General features: G+C 50.8%; 1 protein-coding gene across 1 annotated transcript in view; it reads right to left on the minus strand.

Annotated features, from left to right (window-relative positions):
- Positions 1 to 332: 332 nt before the first annotated feature.
- Positions 333 to 21,732, minus strand: part of VWA5B1 (von Willebrand factor A domain containing 5B1) — a 49,049-nt gene continuing 27,649 nt past the window's right edge. The window contains exons 14-21 of the mRNA XM_031015566.3: positions 17,340 to 17,517; positions 16,558 to 16,872; positions 14,355 to 14,492; positions 11,586 to 11,699; positions 9,733 to 9,807; positions 9,037 to 9,106; positions 7,796 to 7,913; positions 333 to 6,207 (exon numbers count right to left, since the gene is read on the minus strand). Of these exons, the coding sequence (XP_030871426.3) occupies positions 5,701 to 6,207; positions 7,796 to 7,913; positions 9,037 to 9,106; positions 9,733 to 9,807; positions 11,586 to 11,699; positions 14,355 to 14,492; positions 16,558 to 16,872; positions 17,340 to 17,517 (1,515 nt within the window). The 3' untranslated portion in view covers positions 333 to 5,700. The remainder of the gene's footprint in view (positions 6,208 to 7,795; positions 7,914 to 9,036; positions 9,107 to 9,732; positions 9,808 to 11,585; positions 11,700 to 14,354; positions 14,493 to 16,557; positions 16,873 to 17,339; positions 17,518 to 21,732) is intronic.

Raw genomic sequence — 21,732 nt, forward strand, 5'->3', positions numbered from 1 at the left:
CTTAAGGGTATTTTCTGGAATCACCCAAATAAACTATTTGCACTGAATCCTTGTCTCAGGCTCTGCTTTTGAAGGAACTGCTGTGACCAACTTGTTCCAGGTTGACTGGAACTGTGCCAGTTTTAAAACTGAAAGTCTCACATCCTGGTAACCTTCCTCAGTCCCCGGCACACCGTGACAATTAGTCACCTTATGGGGAACCCGAACGAAGACAGATGTGACACATGAAGTGAGGCAAACAGATCGCCGAACTGCTAGTCTGAAAGCCAGGTATCCTTGGCTTTGAGAACAAAAGATCAGACACAAGTATAACTTTGTCATATTATCAGGTTCAACAATTTTTATCAGCTCAAAGCCTAGATAACAGTGGCCACCATGTACAAAGAAGCCATTTCTTTGAGAACAGACACACACACAGCCCCAGGGTAGGATTTGCTGAGTATTAGTGGACATTAGACGGCTGACATCCAGGGCTTCCATGACATCTATGTAATTGGCTACCAGGCAAGCAGGCGATGCATATCCCAAGAAGAAGAAAGTGTCATAGGCACTATGGGGACATTACAGATGAGCAGGCGAGGGCACGGGTAGCATGTCATAGGCACTTGAGGCTCTGATGGGGGCAAGCAGGCGATTCATATCCCAAGAAGAAGAAAGTGTCATAGGCACTATGGGGACATTACAGATGAGCAGGCGAGGGCACGGGTAGCATGTCATAGGCACTTGAGGCTGTGATGGGGACAAGCACCAGCCATGCCACTTGAGCCAAAGCCACCTGGGCAGATAGTGAAACTATACCACATGTGTCACCACAGTCAGCGGCATTGAGATGAGGCGCATTGCGTTGGGACATGGCTGTAAGCTCAAAACGGCTGGCCCTGAGCCAAGGAGATTTGCAGCATGAACAGGAGAAAAATCCCACCTCATCGGGTAACCCGGGGAGGCAGTGCTGTTGAGAGGCTAAAGTCAACGGGCTGGGAGCAGGGCTGGACACACGGGGCAGAGAGGTCCACGGTTGGGAGCTGTAGGTGTGGCCAGGAGCTGCTGCCAAGCCCCCGACCTTGGACAGATCTCTGCGGATCAGATTTACCCAGCTGCAAAATGCCACACACACCCCTGCCCTGGTTATTTTTACACTGGCTTTGCAGAGCATGCTATGTTACAGCTGAAGAATGTGTCCATCTTTTTTCTGTTGACTTCTCTAGTCTCTGCTAGATTGGTGAGAACAAAATCTTCCAGATGCCAAGGCAATGAGCACGTGCCCCATTCATGGGGTGGCAGTACCCTTCCCTCTCCTTTCCCAGGGCACTAAAAGTATGGAATGCATTTGAATCTAGGGACCACTTAGAGATGTTATAATGGGCACATAGAGAGACGTGCATGTGGGCATTTGGACCCCTGAATTATAGGTGCTGGGGTGTTACACAGGATCCAGCCAGGCAGGTCAATGGGGCAGGCAATTGCAGAGTGGGGGGCAGACTGTACACAGATAGGGGAGACCCCTTTCCTCCTTCCCTCTCATGGGGAGTCCCTGCCAAGGAAGAGAGAAGGGGAACAGTAGCATGGCCCTCAAATAAGGGTAGGGATTAACAGAGGGCAAGTCAGGATCTAGAGGAAACTTCCAGACACCTTTTTTGACAGCTGTTCCTGGTGAACCAGCTGGAAAAGAGAAGGAGGAACCCTTGCTTTTCATGTCTCTGAAGAGCAGGTGAAAGCCCACCAGAATCGAGTCTTGGAAGCAGCTAGTCCATTCATCAGCCACAGCAAGTGGCAGTGAGTGGCAGCTCAGGTCAGTGAAGGCCAGGGGATGCCATTCATTTTGCCTGCAGAGAAGGGACTGGCTGGGGAAACATGGGAGCCGGCTGGAAACCGAGGCCGCTTATGGACAAGTCCAGTGTAAGTCTGCCAAAGGATGGGGCCCAGTTATCCTGGCATCTGGAGTTGGTCTCGAGCTGAGGGGCCTGAGACAGGGTTCTGCATCTGCGTGTCATGGGAGGTTGGGCCCTCGGGGCACTCTGTTGCAGGGACATTCCTGCTCCACCTGGACAAGGAGGCCCCCAGCATGAACTCCCCTCTGGCTGTGCAATACCATGAGCTATTGTGGTCTTCTGTACCCATACCATAAATGAGAGTCTGAAAGCTCAGGGGGCTGGCCGTTAGCGCAAAGGGTACCTAGGTAGTGCTAATACGAGGCCACACCCACAGATGGCAGGACTATTCTAGGGCCAGTGAAGACAAACCCACCTAGAGAACCAGGGAGTGGGAAAATGATTCATGAAACAGAGACTCTTCAAATGCTCCTTGCCAAGCTCCAAAAAGGACAGGGACAGCACCTCGTATGTTCACTGTGGTACCCAGTATGCCATGCCTGGCATACAGTAGGCACCCAGTAAAGGCTTTCTGAATGCCAGTGCCCCAGGAGCCCTAAGGGAGATCTAGACCAGCATTTTCTGACCTAGTAACCAGAGAAGAGCTGCTGCTGGGTCACCTGCTCGGAGCCTGACAACGCACAGTAACATATTAACGGGTCAGGTTGTCCTAATCTAAAGAAGTTTGTCTTTCTACTGCTTCCTCAACATCTTTGCCCATAGCACAGTTTCTCGTAGGTTGCTTATTCACGTCTCATCTGAGTGAGGAGCAGGGTTGGAAATGCTGATCTTGTGAACCCCCGTCACTCCACAAAAGATGAAACAGGGGTTCAGAGAAAGCAAGTAATTTGCCAGAAGTCACACAGCACACTAGTGGTGGAGTTGGGACCCATGCTTGGGTTCCTCAACTTTCAGCTCAGTGTTTTTCCCACTGAAGGCAGCTTGGAGGCTGGGCTTTGTCATACGGTGGCATTAGCCCTTTCTTCAGACAGTGCAGGGCATAAATATTCCTTTGTATGACCTAGAAAGCAAGGGCTGGTTTAGCAAGTTAAACCAGATTAACCCAAAGTAAATGAGATTGCAGGGGCGATGTGTTCCCTGCTTGAGAAACTTTAGAACTCTGTTAGCTTCAATGTATGTACTAATTACCGAAGGTTCTTATCTTTTCCTTAAAGCGAGTCCCCTAGGTCCTCTGCCTAGCAGTCCCGGTAGCACGTTTTTGAGGCTGCATGTCATCTCAATATCACTGAAGTTCTTTAAAAATGTCTCTTGTCCAGACCTGCCCCCATAGCTCTTGGGTTATTTGCAACCAATGAAGATTTGTTCTTTTGCACCTTTGGGGCTGGGCAGGGGAGCCAGGGTTGCAGAGATCAGCAGTTTTCTTGGGCCTCACACATGTTGCAGAGCTCCAGTGGCTGGTGCGGGAGCAGTCTGAGGAACTTTCCTAGAGAAGTGGGTAGCGTGCCCACCACCTTGCTGGATTTCTTGGTTGCTCCTGCTAGGCATCTTGTAGCACTAGTTCTATGCTGGCAGAGACCGGTTCACCTCAAGCCCTGGCCATTGTCCACGCTGAGGCCTGGAGACCCAGAATCAGACTCATCTGGTGGGGCAGGGAGGTGCTGGACAGCCCAGTTCAGCCTGGTTATGTAGAGGAAGAAAGAGGCCCAGAACACACATGCCACTTGTTCAAGGTCACACAGAGAACTCAAGCAAATTCATGTTCATGAAGAGGGAAACATCTCAGAGGCAGAGAGTCTGGGACTGTCAGAGCAGGAGAAAGCCCCAGCTCCAGGGCACCTAGGAGGAGAAACCACTTGCCCAAACTAGTAATAGGCTGAGACCTGAGTCTGGGTGTTCTGACTCAAAACCTGGCATTTTTTTCCCATTACTTGTGGTCCAGGAAGTAGGTGCCACCCCCGGCCACCCTTACCCTGAAGCTGAGGCTGCTGCCTGCATAGCTAAAGAAGTGATTTTGGCAGGGGATGGGGAGTGTGCGGGGAGATGACAAAGCTCTGCTCACATCTCCTGGAAGCCTGGAGCAAGACAACCCAAAGCTCTTACCCGCCTTGGTGGCACTGACTTTGAGCCAACACCCCAGATTGGCATCCTGCCCCACCTGGGGTTGTGATGGCCACAGTGTCCAGGACTGCCTGCCTGGGTTCCTCCCCAGAGGGTAAGTCTGAAGCAGAGCCAGTCCACGAGGCAGCAATGGGATTTTATCTTAAGTATTCAAAAGGGCCGTGAGAATCCCTTGTGGGAGACTTGTGGCATAGATGGAGGGGTGGAGGTGGGGGGCAGGGCACCATATCACGCTGGGGCTGCTTTTTCTCCCCTTGTGGCCCGGTGGGTGTTCTGCTGGAGCCTCCTCCCTGACTCCAGCGCCTGCTGGAGGCTGCACACCCCTCGAGTCTTCCTGAGGCTGGGGCTTGCGCCAGAGCCCCCAGGACCCCACGAGTTGGTTTGATAAGCTAAGCTTTCAAGGCTTTCCCACGAGGGAACTCTGTGGAGCTTCACTCCAAGGTTGGGACAGGAATTTGATGAGGAGAGATTAAGGCCTTGAAGGAGGGGGCTTCTAGGGTGGATAGATTCAGCCTGAAGTCCCAAGCTGGTGGGGTTCCTTGGTGAGGTCTAGACCCACCTCCAGGGGAGTCAGTGGGGAAGAGGAGACTGGGCAGCTCTATGCCAGCCATTAGGGTATCTGAGGCCACAGCACGCCATTCCCCATGTAGGCATCACACAGTGGGCTTGAGGGCAGGAAGCCCCTAGGGGATCCAGCCTGAAGTGTCAATTCATTCATTTCACCAAACAAATCAGGCCTCCCCTGGCCAGAGCTGCCATCCCCAAAGGCACTGCAGCCAAGCCTCTCTCCCACAGCGTGGCATGGCTCCAGAGGACCCCCTGATCCCACGGTGCGACCTACTTGGTGGTGGCTCCCTCGTGCCTCAGTACAAGTGACGCAGTTCTCTTTACCCAGTTCCTAAAAGTGGGAAAATTAAGTAAGGTGTTGTCTAGTGTCTTCATTGACTTCTGTGACCATGTCTGTTCTTTTAGGACTATTTTTGCGCAGACTGCCGCTTAAATCTAACACATCAACTCACAAGGAGTCTCCCCTGGTCCTGCCACCACCTCTTCTTAGTGAGGGAGCCACTAATGATCTGCAAGGCAATACTAGTATGTATTAAGGAAGCTTCCTAGCCAAAACAAAAGGCCCCCAAGCTACTCTTTTGTAAAGCGTTGAGAAGGATGCTTCTCCAATTGGCTTTTAAGTGGGATTTAGGGGGGGGTCCTTAGCTGTTACCATGGAGACAAGAGCCTGTCCTGCAGGCACCAGACTTTAAGCTAGTCTCTATGTGCCTATGCAAGCCTGTAGGCCTGGTCACTTGAGGTCACTGGGTTCTCTCATCTGCCCTTTTATTTGAGTGGGCATTGCTGTGTCCACTCCGTGCCCACGTGGTCTACCTCCAAAGAGGGCTCAGGCTTCCACTGCGTCTTCCCTCCCCAGCCCCAGCAGCGGTCGGCCCGGGACTGCCTGAATGGGCAGAAAGGAACCACTGAACCATTTGAGATCCACTCCACCTCCCTCATCTTGCCCTCTTATTTTATAGATGAGGAAACTGAGGCCCAGATGGGGGCAGGGACTGGCCTAAAGATGCATGACTGGATGGTAGCAAAGTTGGGATTGAACTCAGGCCTCCTGGCTGCCAGTCCAGGGCTCTTTCTAGTAACTGATATATTAGTTACAACTCCAAAAGCTCCCCGAAACCAGGCCACATGGCCCTGACCATCCCTCTCCTCCCCACCCTTCCCTCCACCCAGCCTCCCCGTCACCCAACTACACATAATTCGGGTTATAGCAGAGCATATTGAACTCGAGATTCTCATCCCAGTGCCGCAGAAGCACAAACAGCTGGCGGGCAGCGGCCTTGAGTGTGCCCTGCGTGCGGCCCTCGGGTACTTCCTGCTGCTCCAGCCATGAGTTGGCCTTGGCGGCCACCAACTCCCACTCAGTGAAGTAGGAGGCCGAACTGTGCTCCAGCCATGCCAGCCCCACCACCGTGGCCCACAGCTTCCCAGTGTGCTCCACCACTGGAGCTTGCCCTTGGCCCAGCTTGCCCTTGGCCAGAGGCTCCAGGGAGAAGCTGTCACAGGAGGGGTGCCTAGGCGGGGAGCTGGTGCACAGCTGGGGACTCGGGGACTTGGACTCAGACGGGCGGGTGGTGAGGGACACTCGGTGGCAGGTGAAGGGGGACGTCCACTTGAGCTTCTCCATGGGGATGTGCGTGGCCTCACAGAAGGCTTCGTTGAGCAGGAAGGCTCCGGAGGCCAGCTGCAGAGACACCTGTGTGTGGGGGAAGCCCTTCAGTGGGCCTCAAATGTTTTAGCCCAGGGAGCCCCAGGCCATGCAAAAGTCTGGATCCATGTTGCCCACCCCACCCTGCCTGCCTGGGGGATTTTCAGGATACCCAGGTCAATTGAGCATCTCTATCCTTTATCCTGCAGACACTTCAAACAGATCATTCTCCAAGCCCAAGTCAACATCTTCACTCCATATTTGCCTCTTGTCCTAGGTGGATGGGCTCACCTCAGCCACTGGGAATGTCCCCTGCAATGCAGGGAACTCTAGCAGCTCACCTTCCTCTTTCTCCCTGTGTAACCATCAGTTTCCGAGTCTCAACAGGTCTACTTTCTAAATCGCTCTGCAACCCATCACCTGCTTCCTCATGTTATTCCTGCCTCCTCTTTCCTCCCCTCTCCCCACCCCTAATCCATCTGTCCTACATACAGAGGGATCTCTACGAGGCATAGATCACACACTTTTTGGAGGCTCAGTTCAATGACTTCAGTGTCTCATAGACTAAGTCCAAAATATGATCAATAAAGCTCTGCACCGCCTAATCCTTGACTCTTACCCTCTCCAACTCCACTCCCCAGCTGCCAAGCTCTGTCTCTCCTCTGGAGGCCTTTGGCCGTATCTCCTCATCCTGCAAGTCTTGGCTTAGCCTTGACCTTCTCCAAGAAGTCATGCTTGGGTCTGCTCCCCACATCTCAAGCCTGGTCTAGATGTCCACCCCCTGTACTCCCCAACCAAACCAGACCTCTCCCATTGCCACTCCCAAGGGTTAGAATTGCCTAGTTCCTTGTCTGAAACCTATTAGACACTTAGCACCGTAAGTGCAGAAACTATGTTTGTCTAGTTCAATGTTGTCTCTCCAGGGTCTAGCACTGGGCCTAACTCAATAAATACTTGTTGAGTGAAAACATACATGCCTAGTGCTCAGTTGCTCTGGATATTTGGAAATTCAGAATATTATGCACTTGGGTATGGAAGGACAGAAGGGGTATGCAGTGATGCTCAAACTGTGCTCCTCCTTTGAGCATCCTCTGTTTCCCAAGTCCTGAGGGGCCCCAGATATGGCAGGGCCAGTCTCCCTTGCTCCTTAATTCAGAGAAGCCCGCTCCAGACCTGAGCCTCTCACCCTGCTACAGCATGCTGAGGTGTCTGCAGACCCAGTTGCTAAACACAGTCCATGTCCCTGGGATGTTAATTTTACTCACTTGTGAGTCATTTCAAAGCTTATTTTTATGTACTGAAAAACAGATACACATAGATGCGTGGAGTAGAATGCAAAATTCCCACGAATTTTTAAGGCAAAGATAGCAGATTGCAAAGAATTTTCGTGATGCTGGTGCTGGCTTCTAGCAATATCCCTAGGCCTCTGGGCAGGGGAGATTCATGCAAACTCCCTCTGCCCTGCTAACTACTTGGGTGGGAAGCTCTAGGAAACCTCAAAACTCAGGGGATCTGAGCTCTAAGACCAAAGCCTTCTTCTCTTTGAGGAAGTGGAGAGGTGGGCAGGGGGATCACAGGAAGGCCCTGCTGCTGAGTGGAGCGGAGGGAGACTGACACCTGGGGTCAGGGTACTCACCAGCGGTACGTAGTCGAAGCTCTGGTTCCCGGAGGTCGACTCCACAGCTTTGATCAGTGGCTTGCTCAGGAAGCCCTTGGCTGCTCGCGTCAGTAGCCTGGACTTGTTGAGATTTAGCCTGTGCAGGTGAAGTTAGGTGGCCCTGGGCATCCCAACCTCCAGTGCCCACCCAGAAGCCCCTGAAAGTCAGGGTCAGAAGGGATGCAATAGATGGCTCCCTCCAGCCTCCTTATCTGATAGCTAAGGAAGCAGAAGCCTGGAAACATGGGCTCGAAGCAACTGCTCCAAGTCACTCAATGAGTTAGCAGCAGCTGGGACTAGGAAGAGGTTAGTGTTCTCCTGATGACCCTCTTTTGTTTTGTTTCTGAGACAGGATCTCACTCTGTCACCTAGGCTGGAGGGACACAATCGTAGCTTATTGCAGCCTCAACCTCCTGGGCTCAAGCGATCCTCCCACCTCAGTCTCCTGGACTACAGGCACACACCCATGTCTGGCTAATTTTTTATTTTTTATTTTTTTTGAGATGGAGTCTTGCTCTGTTGCCCAGGCTGGAGTGCAGTGGAGCAATCTCGGTTCACTGCAACCTCTGCCTCCCGGGTCCAAGTGATTCTCCTGCCTCAGCCTCCCTAGTAGCTGGGACTACAGGCACATGCGACCATGCCTGGCTAATTTTTGCATTTTTAGTAGAGACAGGGTTTCACCACGTTGGTCAGGCTGGTCTCGAACTCCTGACCTTATGATCTGCCCATCTCGGCTTCCCAAAGTGCTGGGATTACAGGGGTGAGCCACCATGCCCGGCCTATTTTTAAATTTTTTGTAGAGACAGGGTCTCACTGTGTTGCGCAGGCTGGTCTCGAACTCCTGGCCTCAAGTGATCCTCCTGCCTCAGCCTCCCAAAGTACTGGGATTACATGTGTGAGCCACTACACCTGGATCGTGACCCTCTTTTACTATCACATTCTTGTCCAGTCCAGTGGTCAGAAGAGTTTTATGTCAGCCCTCCCATGCATACTTGCATTTGGAAAGAGATCTTGGAAGTGTGGGAGATAAAGTGGGGGATTTGAGGTAGGGTGAGACCTGGGAGACAGTGATTGCTCTGGGCAGGAGTGCCTTCTTTACAACACCTGCCTAAATGTCAGGCTGAACCTGCCTTTGGCCTTCCAAGTCAGGGAAAACCCCAGGGACCACCCCAGGAAAATGGGTGGCAGGAGAGTGTACCTTTATTGGAAATCCCACCTACCTGGATCCAAAGAGATTCTCTGAGGCCTTCCTGGAAGAAAGAGTATCTGTAGCCAGGCTGCGCTGGGGACCTGGAGAGCCACAGAATGACCAAGTTGAGACCTGAAGATGACCCTGTCCAACTGCTCACTGACCAACTGGGGGAACAGAGGCCTAGAGAGGGGCAGGGGCTTAGCTAAGTTCCTAGGGACTCGAGCTAACCATTAGGGTGTGGAGCTCCTTCTGCTCCAGTTGGTGTGGGGTGGGATGAGATGTCTGCCTGTAAAAAGCTGGCCTCTAAGATTCCTTGGCTGGCAGCCCTTGGGATCTTCTGGAAAGTTACTTGTGGGGGCAGTGACAGCTTCACTTAGCCCTGCTCATTCCTAAATGGGGACACTGAGTTGACCTCCTTGGCACGTTGCTAGAGGACTCTAGGCAGAGTGGAGTGGCAAAAATGGTCCCTCAGTGGGGAACTAGGAGGCCTGATCCAGGCCCAGCTCTGTCACCAGTGTACTCTGTGACCTTGGGCAAGTCACTTCACCTCTTTGCACCTGTTCCTCATCTTTCAATTGGGGATAATCCTATTCCCCATGCAGACGGCTGCTTTGAGGACTCCATGAAGCCCTGAGGACTTTGTTGGTGCTAAGATACTCTCCTGATCCCAGGACCAATCCCTGTCACCATCTTGATGAAGAGGCAGCGCCGCCTGCCCACTCACCTTCAGAAGCACCGTGCTTCTCGTGGCCGGGGGACGTGGCCTCGCTGAAGAGAGCAGTGGGACTTGCCTCCATGTCTAGGACAGAGGAGCCAGTGAGGCTGGACCTCTCCCCTCCCTTCCTCGCCTCCCATCCCCTCAGGAGAGCGATGGTCTAGTTCACGGTGTCTGCAGGTGGGTTGGGGAACAAGGCTAGGGTTTCCACCCCTGCTCGGATGGGCCTTCATCTTTCACAGATATAACCGTTGCCCCACCATAAGGTTAGACAGGCCTGGGTTCAAATCCTGACCCCTGCCACCACTACCACTACCACTGACCAGCTGTGGGGACTTGGCAAAATTACTTTATACATTTTGATTGCAAATTGGGGATAATATTATCTATCTCACAGTGTTGTAAAGATGAAATGAGATAATATGCAGATAGTGCTTAGCCCATTGCTAAGTGCTTAGTAAAGCCCTGGACTACAGGCCCTGTCTCAAAAAAAAAAAAAAAAAAGTCAGGAATGTGGGCATGAATCAATTTCAAGGGAGGGATTTGTAGCCAGGCGTGGTGGCTTATGCCTGTGATCCCAGCATTTTGGGAGGCCAAGGTGGTGAACCATTTGAGGTCAGGAGTTCGCGACCAGCCTGGCCAATATGGTGAAACCCCAACTCTACTAAAAATATAAAATTAGCAGGGCATGGTGGCAGGTGCCTGTAGTCTCAGCTACTCGGGAGGCTGAGGCAGGAGAATCGCTTGAACCCAGGAGGTGGAGGTTGCAGTGAGCCGAGATCGTGCCACTGCACTCCAGCCTGGGGGACAGAGTGAGACTCCATCTAAATAAATAAATAAATAAATCAAATAAAGGATTTGTGATTTTGATGGAAGCCATAGGCCACCAAAAGCTAAGCTTCGGAGAAAGGAAGGTACAGACCAGCAATTTCCCGAAGACTGGAAGTTCAGCTTGGCTCAGGGGTGGAGCTGGTTCTCCTGGGTTTTGGAGGCCAATGGGACCAAGAAGTTGAGAGAACACTTTGATTCTGAAGAGCTCCTCTGGGTTTCCACCCCCTCACACTGTGTTCTGTTTTTGTTTTTGTTTTAAAACCCATCAATGTCTGTGAGCACTTTCTAGGACCTGGAATAAAAAAATCCTTGTGGTCTGGGTGGCTGGGCTAGTGGCCGGGCGGGACCTCTGATGTCTTCCTCCTGCACAGCAAAAGGCAGGAGATCCTCCCTGTGCACGTGAGGGAACCTAGAAAGGGGTTAGGATGAGTGCAGCAGTTAGTCTGTCTTTAGAGAGACAGAAAGACACACATCCATGCAGGACACAGAGGGTTAAAGCCATCCTGGGAACTAGTGCAAGGTCACAAAAAGGTCAAATCCCAGCTCTTCAAGGAGCCAAGCTGCTGGCACAATGAAACCAGGTGAAGGCTCAAAGGAGGTTGTTGGGAATCCTGAAAGAAACAGATGGTGGGACCCAAACAGATGGGACTGCCTCTTCGCTCTTCGCTTTTTCCCTTGTTTATTAGGTTTCCTGGCAGTTGGTGCCTGGGAGGACTCAGAGGCTGGAGGCAGGGAACAGCACCAGGGTCAGCAGACCTCAGAAGGGGAGAGGTGCCGGCAGGGAGGTGGTGCCGCTCCCTGGCAAAGAGAGAGCTGTGTCAGTGGTGGTGCGCTCCGGCCGTACCGAGCCTCTCTGTCCCTCTTAGGCTTCAGAGAGCCTGGGAGGCCTGGCTTTGCCTTGGGCCTGCCTAAGCCCACAGTGCAGACTCAGAGAGTGGTCCTAGGGCCTCGGATATGAGGACGCGGTAACCTCAGGGGCCCAGGCTTCCGAAAGTGCCCAGGGTGGCTCTTACTTAGGGCCTGAAATTTACCATTTCCTGGTGCCGAATCTTCTCCAAGCATCGTCTGCGGCCTTCCAAAGCCAGAAGAGGTGCCCCTCCACTGTTGGGCCAGGGCCCGAGAGCTGAGCATACGCAGGGCAGCTCCTTCGCGGAAGACAAGGGGAAGCGGGTGGTTGGGTACAAATGTGCCAGTCCTTTGCCTTTCCCCCAGGGCTGACAGGAATGATTCTGGCTTCAATCTTTCAATTATCCAAAGGCAGGAAGGTGTTGTACAGGGTACGACCATAAGCTTTAGAGTCAGAAAGACCCAGGTTTGAGCCCCAGCCCCATCTCTTTCCAGTTGGATGGGTGCAGACCCCACTGAGCCATAGTCTCCTTATCTAGAAAACAGGGATAATAATATCTAGCTTGCTGGGTAGATACTATTGCTGAGAGAATGTTCAAGAAGGCACAATGTTTTCCAGGAAGTTAAAAGGCCAGTTTTTTCAGGAACATTCTGTTCTTCTCTCTGTTTACTGTCTCAGAGATCCATGTCCCAAGTACCCCTCCCACAGGGCAGGCCCCTGAAATCCCAGGGAATCACCAAGAGGGGGTGGATGGAAAAGAGATGAAGTTACAGCACCCTGGGCTGGGCAGGGTGGTTCATGTCTGTAATGTTAGCACTTCAGGAGGCTGAGATGGGAGGATCCCTTGAGCTCAGGAGTTCAAGACCAGCCTGGGTAACATAGCGAGGCCCTATCTCTACCAAAAAAAATAAAAAAAATAAAAAAAATAAAAATAAAAAATTAGCTGGGTGTGGTAGTGTGTGCCTGTAGTCCCACCTACTTGGAAGGCTGAGGTGAGAGGATCACTTGAGCCCAAGAGTTAGAGATTGCAGTGAGCTGTGATTGTGTCACTGCACTCTAACCTGAGCAACAGAGCAAGACTCTCTCAAAGAAAAAAAAAAAAGAAGAAGAAGAAAGAAGTTACAGCACCCTAAAGTATGCTTTAGGGAACCCCACTCTCAGAGAGCACTAGTCTGTAAGTTTTTCCTTAAAAATTAGAGTTGTGTTGGGAAACAAGTTTTGGAGAAGCTGCATACTGTAGCCCATTCTCTGAGCCTCTTGATGTATATTAACATACTAAATGCTCTGAGAAGTTCTGCAGTAAAGAAAGCTTTTGAACTTTATCTAATCCAGTGGTTCTTAAATGTATTTCCTAATCTGGTATTTTCTATTTTTATGCTGGATGGCTATTCATAGGACATGAGACTAGAGTTCTAGTTTCTTGGAACACACTTGGGGAAGTGCTGATCTAGATCTTAGGGGGCTTTGGGACTTTGGTTAAGATATGGGCCAGGTCCCTAACTTCCTAGGCTGTGGCTACAGATGCTAGCAGGCTGGTCATAGACGGGTGGGAGGGACGGTCATCCCTGCAACATGAATAAGCGAACAGCCTGATTAAATGGCCACTCCATTGCCTGAAATGACAGCAGTTGAGGAGGGTTGATCATTTTGGTACCACAGATAAGAAAAGGGGGACAGGTGGAATTAGGAAGGGCATATTTTATTTCCAAACACAATTCTTTCTGGACGTCTGCTAATAAAAAGCAGGGGAGGGGTGACCATAAAGGACAGGAAAATGTAATTTGAAACAAAAAAAGCACAAATAGTTCATAAACATGAAAAGCATCTCACAATTAAAAAATGACAAAAGAGAGATTCTCTTCTCACCTATCAGACTGGCAGAGTTTAGAAAGATAAACAATATTCAGTGTTGGAGAGGATGGAGATTTGAATAACCTGTGGGACGGTAAGGGGGCAGTTTGGTAACATACATCACAATTTTAAATGGGCATCCCCTTGACATTGCAATCCTACTTCTAAGAATTAATTAACCCTGAGGAGATAACCAGACAGATGCACAAAGATGTTCTTTGCAGTATAATTTACAATAACCAAATGGGGAATAAAATAAAGGTCTAAATAGATTTTAAAAGATTGCAATAAATTTTCAGAGACAGTAGAAAGGAGTGGAAGAAAATGCATAATCCAGAGCCAGGGCAATAAATGTAAAGCCTGGCTCCAGCCCATCACAGCTGTGTGACCTCAGGAAAGTAACTTAGTTCCTTCAGCCTCTGTTTTCCATCTATAAAATGGGGATAATAATAGCATCTACTTTGTAGAGCTGTTTTGAGGATTAAAGGATTGAAAATATATACAAAGTGCTTTGGAACACTAATTGGCTATTCTGAGGATGACAGCTCCCTGCAGGGGAATATGCTATTAAAATGATATAGATTCATTTCATGGAGTGGCACTTTCCACGCCCATATTTTGTAAAATATAGCACATATTAGGATAATCCAATTCATGTAAAATGATCTGTCTTTTGATTTCTCTACATGCTGATATCCACAGAGAGAAGTCTGGAAGGATGGTCACACCAAGTGGGTGACTAGTATACACTCCCGGATGACTGTTGGTCTTAGTTATTTTTTACATTTTATATCTTTCTATAGTTTAGAATTTTCTATAATGAGCACATATTGTCCCAGTTGAAGAAATACAATAAAATCATTTTCACCTGGTGGAGAAAAGGGAGTGGGGTGATTGAACGGCCTCTGCAGAGCAGTGGGATGAGGCCCCATGGGCGCCCACCCCCTAGTAGCCAAATCATCCACTGGGGGCCTTTCTGCTTCTAGGCCCTGTCTCACCCCGCTCCCTGCTGGTCTGTGGTCCTTTGTATCTCAGCCCCCTCCCCTAGTCCACAGGGGCTGCTTGGCCCCCAGGAGTGCCCCCGGCCGCTCGCCTGCCTTACCAGAGTTGGGGTACTCCACCACGGTGGGCAGGTACCGGCTCTTGCTCACGTCCACGGGCACGAAGGCTGTGTATTTGCTAATGATGTTGCAGGCCTTGCTGGTGTGCAAGGCGCTCACTTGGTAGCGGCGGTTGGACCCTGTGGAGGGAGAAACTGGGGTCACTGTTTGGACTCAGAAAGTCTTCCCTGACACACAAGCTTTGGAAGCTAAAAAGGGGGCTCTACCTAAGTGGTCCCCATCTTTGGGATTAAATAAGCCTTTAAAATCAAGGGCTTGCCAACTTGCTAACTAAAGACATTTTTTAAAAAAACACCATCATTTCACGTCATCATTTCACAAAATAAAGGATATTTTAATGTAAAAATGTAAGACATTGTCTCAGAATAAAAGACAGCTACTTCCTTTAAATAGCTGTAGTTTTATTTTTAAAAACACCCAACCCACTATGTTGTCTGTATTTTGTACTTTAATTTTGCAGATGTCTAACGGGAACGTTGCCGTAAAACTTCACAGGTGCCCTGGCTGGTGGGTGGGGACCACTTATCTGACCCATTTAACTGCTGAGGACATTGCAAATCAGAGGAGAGTGGTGAGCTGAGGGTCACACAGCAAGTTAGGAACGGATCTGAGATCAGGACTCAGGATGGTCTGACCCCAAAGCCCAATCCCTTTCCTTTGAACAGGTGAGCAGTCTCTGTGGCTTGCAGCCTCCAGAAGGCTGTGTGAGGAGCCAAGGAGAGAGAGGGTAGAAAAGTGCTTCGTGAACTGTAAGGTGAGGAGCTCACGGGAAGAAAAAAAGTAACACGTACAATACAAAAATACAAGTAAAATATAAACAAAATAATATTATTATAGAAATAAAGCAAAACCCACGACAAAGAAATGATATAACCGTTCTCTATTTATATTTATGTTCTCCAAGTGAGTTCCATCAAGATCCCACCAGTCACTTTCTCAGTAAAGTCTGCCCCAATTCCTGGACTAAATTAGCTCCCCCACCGTCCCTGTTATACAATCTCTTGGATCCCTGTCTTTTTTCTTAATAGCACTTAGGACAAATGCACTCAATTAATTATTTGTGTAATGATTTGATTAATGCTGGCTTCCCTGCTAGTTTGTCAAGCACTCATGGGTAAGGAAGGGATGGAGATTGCTTTTTCACTGGGCTGTTCAGCTGGTTTACCGGGCCCAGTGGGAGCCTGGCCCCCAGCAGATCCACAGTAAATAATGGCGTGATGAATGAGTGCGTGGAGCCCTTGGACTGGGGGACTTGGAGGAAGGTGTGGGCTGTCACCATTGTTCTGTCTCTGGAGCCCTACAGGGGCCGCTGCAGGGGAGAAGCACTGGGAAATGGGGCGCCCATAAGAGAGAGAAATAAGGCAGGAGAGAAGAGGACGGGTCACTGAATGGGGGTGGAAGAGCCCAGGGCTGGGGGAGAGGACCACTTACTCTGAGGCAGGGGGAAGAGGGTGGATCTTGGCGGGAATGGAATGGAGCCCTGGGCTATGCGTGTGTTGGTGGGTGGGCGGGTGTGAGGGGAAGGGCGATTGGGAATGAGGGGAGGCACCTGAAGGCTGCGGTGTGAGGTAGAGTGGGGGAGCAGTGAGCCGTGGCGGGGCTGTGGGGAGATGAAGGGGGCTGAAGCCAGAGATGAAGGGTTGATCCTGGAGTGGGGGTAGGGAATGAGCCCAAGCACTGAGCAGAATGGGGAGGGGGCGGAGCCTGGAGGCCGGAGAGGCGAGTGGGCGGGCAGTGGGCGGGGCTGTGAGGAGGGGGCGGGTCCTGGAGGCCGACGGGAGAGAGCGGGGCGGGTCCTGGGGGAAGTGGACAGGCACAGGGTGGGGGCTGGGTCAGGGAAGGAGGTGGGCTGACCATGGAGGTGGGGACAGGCTATGGCGGGGAGTGGCGGGGTGGGCGGGCCATGGTGGGGTGGGGTGTGCGGGGCACTAGGCACAGTTGTAATGAGGGGATGGGGCGAGAGTGGGGCCCGGAAGGGGAGGAGGTGGGCGGGTCATAGGGATAGTGGGCGGGGAATTGGGCGGGGCTGTGAGGAGGGGGTGGGGCAGGACCCGGGAAGCAGGTGGGCGGACCACGCGGGGCTGGGAGGATCACCGGGGGCGGGTGGGGAAGCGGGGGCGGCTGTGGAGGGGGGCGGTCCTCCGGAGGCCGTCCGCGGGAGGGGCGCAGGTCCGTGGCGCTCACCCTGCTCGATCTCGCCCTCGCGCTCCGCCAGCTGCTCGAAGTCGCGGATGATGGCGCGGGCCGCCAGGTGGTGGAAGGTCTCGCTCCATAGGTCGGCATCCCGCGCGCCGCCCCGCTCCGGTCCAGGGGTCCCCAGCTCGAAGCTCACCTCCCACTGCAGGCGTTGGCTGTCGTGCAGGCCTTTGACCAGGGCCTTGCCCAGCACCGGGGCCGGGGTGGCGGGCCTGCTGGGACTGGCTCGCTCCTGGGACTCGGCTGGGGGGTCCCAGTCCGAGGACGTCTCTGTCTCGAAGGCAGAGGGATGGTGGGACGGCTCTGCGGGCAGAGGGACAAGTGGGCCAAGCGCTGACCTGGGGGACAGACCCAACTCCCAGGGGACATCATTCCTCCCCAGGGAGCAGACACTTCTAAGCAAGTACAACCCACTGCACCTCCCCAGGGAACAGGCAACTCCAACTGCTTTCCTAGGACAGCTGCGGGGGCATGGGCTTGTCCCCAAGGGAGGACAGATCCGCCTCCCAGGAAGCCAGTGCCTGAGGGGGCCAGATAGGATGGGGTGGGACAGGGGCACAGAGAATGGAGCTGCAGCCTCAGAGGCCACCCAAGAACCAGGGTGACTGGGAAGCGTGGGATTGGTGAGGTCCTCAGAGAGGGATGAGCCGCAGCAGACCCCAAGGGGACAGACCCAGGCATCTGCCCTCTGGGCCTGTCATCTGAAGTTGAACAACAGCCAGTGATTCCTCCCTGTCCCCAGTCGGGTCCTGGACCCTGTGGTCACTTACCCAGATCTCCAGGGCTTCGGCTGTCAGAAGTCCGCTCTCTCACAGGGCTCCATTCCTGGGTCTCCTGGCCCCAGGGCAGGAAGGGCTGGCAGCCTTGGGGCAGCAGAGAGGGCCTTCGGGCCCCTGGGCCACGGAGTTTGGGGCCCTGGTTCAGGTCCTGACCACTGTTCAGCAAGGGCTAGGGATGGAAGAGGAGAAAGAGAAAGAGGAGGAGGACGAGGAGGAGGAGGAGAAGGAGGAGGAAGAGCTCCCGGTGGCTGGACCCTCCTTCCTTCTGCTCCCCCACCCCCACCCCACCAGCTCTTTCCTGGGGCACAGCAGCTCCTCCTGGGCACTGCCCCTCCAGTACTCAGGGACGCATGACCCAGTCTCCATTATCCATGAGAAACATCAACAATCATAATCCCAAACCATGGAAAGCCATGGAAAATCATACACCATGGATAATTCTAAACCCACTTTTTTTTTTTGCCATAAAGTTTAAACTGTTTTGTGTGTATGGTTAAAATTATCAATCTTTTTTCCTTCTGTCTTCCCATATGTCATACTTAAAAGGTCTTTCTCACTCAAAAAATATTCTAGAATTTTTGGGATTTCATTTTTGTTTGTTTGTGTGTTTAAATCTTTGATTTACATGAAATTTATTCTGGAGTAAGGAGAAAGGAATCAGATTTTTTCTTGATTTTTCAAATGGTAAGAATCTCACAATTTATTGAATGCAGTTTTTCCATTTGAATCCGGGCAGTTTAATCAGTTTCCTACCTCTATCCCAACAAAGCTTTCATGCACATTTGGTTTTATTTATGGACTTCCTCTTCTGTTTTGTTGATTTAATCTATCTATTCTTGTGCTGATACAAACAGACATCAAAAGGCAAGGGAGAAATGGAGAAATACATTTGCAATAGTCATGACAAAGATCATTTTCAAGAAGCTTTCATAAATCACTGGGAGTAAAAGACTAACTTAATAGAATAATGTGTTAAGGGCATTTGCAGGCCGTTTATAGCAAAAGTATCCAATAAACCCAGGAAAAAATTCTCAGTTTCATGAAAAATTTGAACAATGTAAATTAAAACAAGTTTGTAATTTTTTTCCATCTTGCAGATTGGCAAATATTTAAATGTTTGATGGCACCCCTGTGGTCAATGGAAAGACAGAGTCTGTCATGGACTGTCAGTGCTAATGTAAATGGGTACACAGCTGTGGGAGAACAATCTAGCAATGTGCTATCAATTAAAATGCACAAGCCCCTTTGGTCTGGTAATTCCTCTTTCAGGAATTCAATCTTGTGGAAATACACAAGAGTGCAAATATCGATGTGCAAGTACTGTATATTTGTTGCAGTATTGTTTGTAAATGTAAACATCTGGAAACGATCCAAATCAGTCGGGGTTGGCATCAGTAGGGGTTGGCAAATAAGTTCTGGTATATCCCATGCAATGGAACGTCACACAACATTGAAAATAAAGAAGTCTCTTTCTTCATGCCAAAGTGAAAAGACGTCCAAGATAAAACTTATTTTAAAAAAGTAAATTGTGATTGTCCTGTAACCTCATTGTGGCGATGATTACATGACCATGTACGTTTGTCAAATCTCATAGAACTGTTCACCAAAAAGGGTAAATTCACTTTTAAATAAATACCTTGCACTGTTATTTATTTAAAAAGTGAATTAAAAAGACATTTGAAAAGTAAGTTGGAGAGCAGTTTTTATATGTGATTATTAAAAATACATACGTGTATAGTGTATGCATGTGTTTGTGTGTGTAGTATTAATATTTCTAGAAGGAAACACTCAAAACCAAGTGGGTCTGGGAATAGGACAGGGGGCCTTTTATTTGTACTTTATACCTGACTGAATTGTTTGAGGGTTTTTATTGCAAACACTGAGTATGTATTACTTTTGTAATTGAAGAATATTAAATTAATTAGAAATGAATTTGAAGCCTCTGGGACCATATATATCTCCTGGTGGCGGGGGGGGGCGGGGGGGGATGAGGGCGAAAAGACACTTACCAGGTGTAACAGTTTTTTAGGCCAACAGTTAACCATGGGGGCTTTTCCATCCCTATCAAGTATTTATTAGGAGGCGGACTATGCTTCCCCATTAAATGGGGGCTGCCTTTCTGTCTTTCTAAGCCAGAGGTCCTAGGAAGGGTACAAGGATGTGGGAGAAGGAGGGGACTGGTCACTCCCAGGATGACCCCAGCCAGGGCTGCTAAGTCCCAGGGGATCCCTACCCTCTGCTCCTTGACCAATCAAACACTAGGATTCCCCCAGCCGTCCACACGACACTGGGTCACAGAGAGCAACTGAAGCTGGTAAGGTTTCCATGGCAACAGATGAGTCTAAGATCCAGCCCTTCATCCAGCCAGAGGGTGCCTGGAGTGTGTGTGTGTGTGCGCGCACATATAAGTGTGTTGCGTGTGCATGCATAAGGGGGAATCAGGTTGGGGAGGAAGCCAGGCAGGAGGGGGCGAGAGAAGAGCAGAGATGGGTCTGAAGAGCTAGGGAGCGCGCAGGAAAGAAGTAAAGGGGAATCAGCCTGTCCAGAGCTCTCACCAAATAGAGCTGCCAGCCAAGGATGCCTGCTGGGTGCCAGGTGCTGGGCCAGGCACTGCATCTTTTATCAGCCAATGCCTGGAAGAGTCCTCCACTTAGAGTTGGCTCTCAATAAATATCTTTTGAAGGATGGCAGTTCAATCATGTGCCTAAGCTAGTCTCCCCATTTTGTAGATGAGGCAGCTGGGGCTCAGAGAGTGGAGTGACATGTTTGAGGATCAGAGTCAGCCAGACTGCAGGGCCAGTTGCCTTCTGATTGCATCAAGTGGTCCCTCAATAAGCACAGAGAAGGGCCCCCAGGGATAAGATTGCAGTGTCCCTACCCTTAGAGAGTGGGCTTATGTGTAAGTGGAGGCAGGGAGGGATGGGGGTGGTGGTTGGAAGTGGGAGGGGGCATATAGGGAGAGTGAAAAGGCTGCTTTTATGGAACCACTGCCTTACAAGGACAAATCTACATAAAGCCCATTCTTTTGTTTGTTTGTTAGAGACAGGATCTCTCTCTCTGTCTCCCAGGCTGCAGTGCAGTGGCATCAACCCAGCTCACTGCAACCTCTGCCTCCTGGGCTCAAGTGATCCTCCTGCCTCAGCCTCCTAAGTAGCTAGAATTACAGGCATGTGCCACCATGCCTGGCTAATTTTTGTATTTTTTGTAGAGACAGGATTTTGCCATGTTGCCCAGGCTGGTCTGGAACTCCTGGGCTCACGCGATCTGCCTGCCTTGGCCTCCTAAAGTGCTGAGATTACAGGCATAAGCCACCGCGCCCGTCCAAGCCCATTCTTAATAAAATGGATTAAACCACAGTTTGGTTTAGGACAATGGTGCTCAACCAGGTGATTTAGCTCCCCAGGGAACGTTTGGCAGTGTCTGCAGACATTTTGGGTTGTCATGATTGGGGATGGTGTTGTTCCTGGCCTCTAGTGAGCAGAGGCCAAGGGATGCTGCCAAACATTCTACAGTGCACAGAATTGCCCCCAAATATAAAATTATCATGTCCATGGTGCTGAGGCTGAGAAACCCTGGCCTAGCTGTGGCTCTCTAACTCTCAAATTCTCTCTGCTGCCAGGCACGGTGGCTCACTTCTGTAATGCCAGACCTTTGGGAGGCCGAGGCAGGCAGATCCCTGGAGCCCAGGAGTTCAAGACCAGCCTGGGCAATATGGCAAAACCCTGTCTCTACTAAAAATACAAAAATCAGGCCTGGCGTGGTGGCCCACACCTGTAATCCCAGTACTTTGGGAGTTCGAGGCAGGTGGATCACCTGAGGCCAGGAGTTCGAGACCAGCCTGGCCAACATGGTGAAACCCTGTCTCTACCAAAAATACAAACATTAGCCGGGCATAGCGGTATGTGCCTGTAATCTCAGCTACTCAGGAGGCTGAGGCAGGAGAATCGCTTGAACCCAGGAGGCAGAGGTTGCAGTGAGCTGAGATTGTGCCATTGCACTCCAGCCTGGGCAACAAGAGCAAAACTCCATCTCAAAAATAAATAAATAAATAAATAAAATACAAAAGTTAGCCAGGTGTGGTGGCACATGCCTGTAATCCCAGCTACTTGGGAGGCTGAGGCATGAGAATTGGTTGAACCCAGGAGGTGGAGGTTGCAGTGAGCTGAGATGGCACCACTGCACTCCAGCCTGGGTAACAGAGTGAGACTCTGTCTCAACAAACAAACAAACAAATAAACAAAAAATCCTTTCTGCCCTGGGTAAATGTATATCCCCTGGAAGTTGTAGGAGGTGCAATCTAATGAGGGGGAATAAAAGGCTTTGAAGGCAGGGGGTCCTTCAAAGGTCAGACAGGTTGCAATCCTCTGACTGGCTGTGTGACCTT

This window comes from Gorilla gorilla, chromosome 1 (genome assembly GCF_029281585.2).
Source record: "Gorilla gorilla gorilla isolate KB3781 chromosome 1, NHGRI_mGorGor1-v2.1_pri, whole genome shotgun sequence".
Taxonomy (NCBI): domain Eukaryota; kingdom Metazoa; phylum Chordata; class Mammalia; order Primates; family Hominidae; genus Gorilla; species Gorilla gorilla.